The 2,619-nt window shown below is 32.0% G+C and overlaps 1 protein-coding gene across 1 annotated transcript; it reads left to right on the top strand.

The window, feature by feature from the left end:
* Positions 1–764: 764 nt before the first annotated feature.
* LOC110444330 (protein NEDD1-like) lies at positions 765–2,388 on the top strand (the record flags this gene model as incomplete). The annotated part of the gene is made up of 3 exons (XM_021488714.1): positions 765–878; positions 1,244–1,384; positions 2,159–2,388. Coding segments are annotated over 3 exons (485 nt in total), but the record flags the coding sequence as incomplete, so codon positions are not given.
* Positions 2,389–2,619: the final 231 nt, after the last annotated feature.

The following is a 2,619-nucleotide window of genomic DNA, read 5'->3' as shown; positions in this document are numbered from 1 at the left end:
TATCACTTTTGATATTTGTCACAGTGTGAAAGATATCATTTTTATATCAAGTTGATAGAATCCGATATTTCACTGGCCAAAATGTAATAAATTTACATAAAGGTATGTTATTACTATTATGAGTCCAATTTTGATTTTATTTTCTTATTTGTTTTATAATTGGATGCTAGATTCAAAACAGGGAAAAAAATTGTCACAGATATTGGCTTCGTCTGTCAATGTGTATTAAATGTTTCTGGTCAGATTGAATGCCATGGGAAAAAACTACAATTAATAAAAGTCTTTCAAATGGAATATTAAACAATGAGTTTATAATGCAAGTTTAAGATGAAAATGAAGAGAGAAATGGATTTGGGAATTTTATTGTGACTGATTTTTATTTTACCAAAGCTATGTTAAGAGGTGGGGGGGATTAGCTGCAAATAATAGGCAACCATAATAGTGTTACATATATATATATATATAATTTAAAGTTATTTATTGATGCAGTTCCTTTGCCATCTGTTTGTTTTATGCCAAGATACAGTTTATGAGGGTTGATGGAGGATCTGGATTATATACTTAACACAACTGGAAATAAACTGTTAAATTTCCTTTTTGATAAAATGATATAAGTATCACATAAAACTAAACAGTATATTAATTTCGTCATTTATATATGTTTATATAAAAGTTAAAAAAAACACTTGGTACATTCATGTTTAATATTCATGCATGTTTCCAATATTCTATATTTATGCACATATTTGTTGATGCTTCTTCAGACTGGGAAAGGTTTTTTGGATTTCAACTCGACATCCCGCTACATTGTCAGTGGAGTCGACCAGGCTATCAATGTTTGGGACCTTAAAGTGAGAAGTCTACGCAAAACATACAAGGTCAGGTCACTGAGATTGGTGGAGAGTCGCAAAATCATGTAATCAGGTTTGATAATAAATATAAGGATTTTGATGGACTGAATGTTTTACAATAAAGGAGATAGTGGAGCCCAAAGACTGGACCATTGCAAATGTCTAGAGATCATTTACTTTTAATTTAAAAGAATTTTCTTCTTATGCAATAAAAAAGTAATTCATGGAATATAAATTAGTTTTGAAATAGTTAAACAACTACTGCTTGTTGTGATGTCAAAAGTTAATTATGATTTTATATGTAGTTCTCAACACAAGTTTTATAATGAAAAATATTACTGGGTACAGTTTATGTTATGTTTGGTCATTTAGATTTTTTTTTCATTTCTCAGGGCCACACAGGAAAAGTGACATGTGCTAAATTTAACTGGAACGACACGTACATTGCTTCAGGTTCTGACACAGGGGAGATAATCGTGTACAATGCTGTATCTGGACAGGGATGCAGTCCAATGGTTGCTCCTAAAGCACAGGTTAAATTTCATTCAACATATTCCTCATGGGAATTATTTTTTACTCCAATTTTCTGCAAAAAGCTCCAAAATTGAAATACTAATCCTACTAATTTCAACTGTTATTATACAAAGTATAGTTTGTGCTGTTGTAAACAGCATTTCTAGTCATGTCATAAGATTTCTAGGCAATACAAATCTTCACACGAAAAGTTATTTTTGATACTGTACACATGTGTGCATTTTCCCCGTTTCTATTAAAATTATAAAAAGACCCATTCTGAAAAAGAAAAAAATCAATTTAAGATATGTGAAATGAAGGAGTGAGTATTGCAAGAAATTTTCATATCACATTACATGTCTATTGTAATATTTAGAGATTATTCCATTTTAGAAATTTTGTATTTTTCATAATTATTTTATATAGAAAATATGGAAAGTGTGCATCAGTTCAACGAGTTCCGGTGCTGAAATATTTCATACAGTTTTAGAAGCAAGCTTTACTTGAATAATATTGATTAAATCTTATCAATATTTCTGTAAAACAGTTTTCACAACTGTGCTTCAACTCTCAAACATTTTATTGAAAAAATGTTACAATATGTTGCCTTTTTAGTATTACTTACGTATTGCTAGATCAATATTGCAATAAATTGGTATTGATTTTTTTTTTTGCTTACTCTTGATCAAAAAGCAATAGAGTGTATATAATTATGATATCTGGCATTGGAGCCTTGATAATTTCTCTTAAACATATCAACATTTGTTGCTGACTTGACATTTCTTACACTGCAGGCGGTTAAGGAGATCCAGTACAGCCACTTTAAGAAGTCATTACTCGGCTCAGCATCGGATGATGGTGCTGTCAACCTGTGGGACACGAACACACGTCGCCTCATCCACAGTTTCAGCGATGCTCACCGTGCCCCTGCTACTGGCATCAACTTCTCTCCAATCAACGCCATCTTCCTTATGTCTGTTGGCCTTGACAAACGCATTATCTGCTATGACCTGGAGGGCAAGAAGTGAGTTACAGTGTTCAAGTACAGAATACATGAGTGCTCCGCAATACTGAGTTACTTCCCTTCGCTGTGACAATTGTTGAAAAAATTGTGTACTTTCTTGCACATATTTTTTTCTCAGTACAGTGCTTTTTTATTGTTCAGTTTAACCGCCGAATACAAGCTGTTTACCCGAGCTAAAAATTGCATAATTTTTCCAAAATTACCTAATGCTATATTTTCCCAATTCATACA

Source organism: Mizuhopecten yessoensis, unplaced genomic scaffold (assembly GCF_002113885.1).
Source record: "Mizuhopecten yessoensis strain PY_sf001 unplaced genomic scaffold, ASM211388v2 hete_36096862, whole genome shotgun sequence".
Classification (NCBI taxonomy): Eukaryota; Metazoa; Mollusca; class Bivalvia; order Pectinida; family Pectinidae; genus Mizuhopecten; species Mizuhopecten yessoensis.
This window is presented reverse-complemented; position numbering and strand designations above follow the sequence as displayed.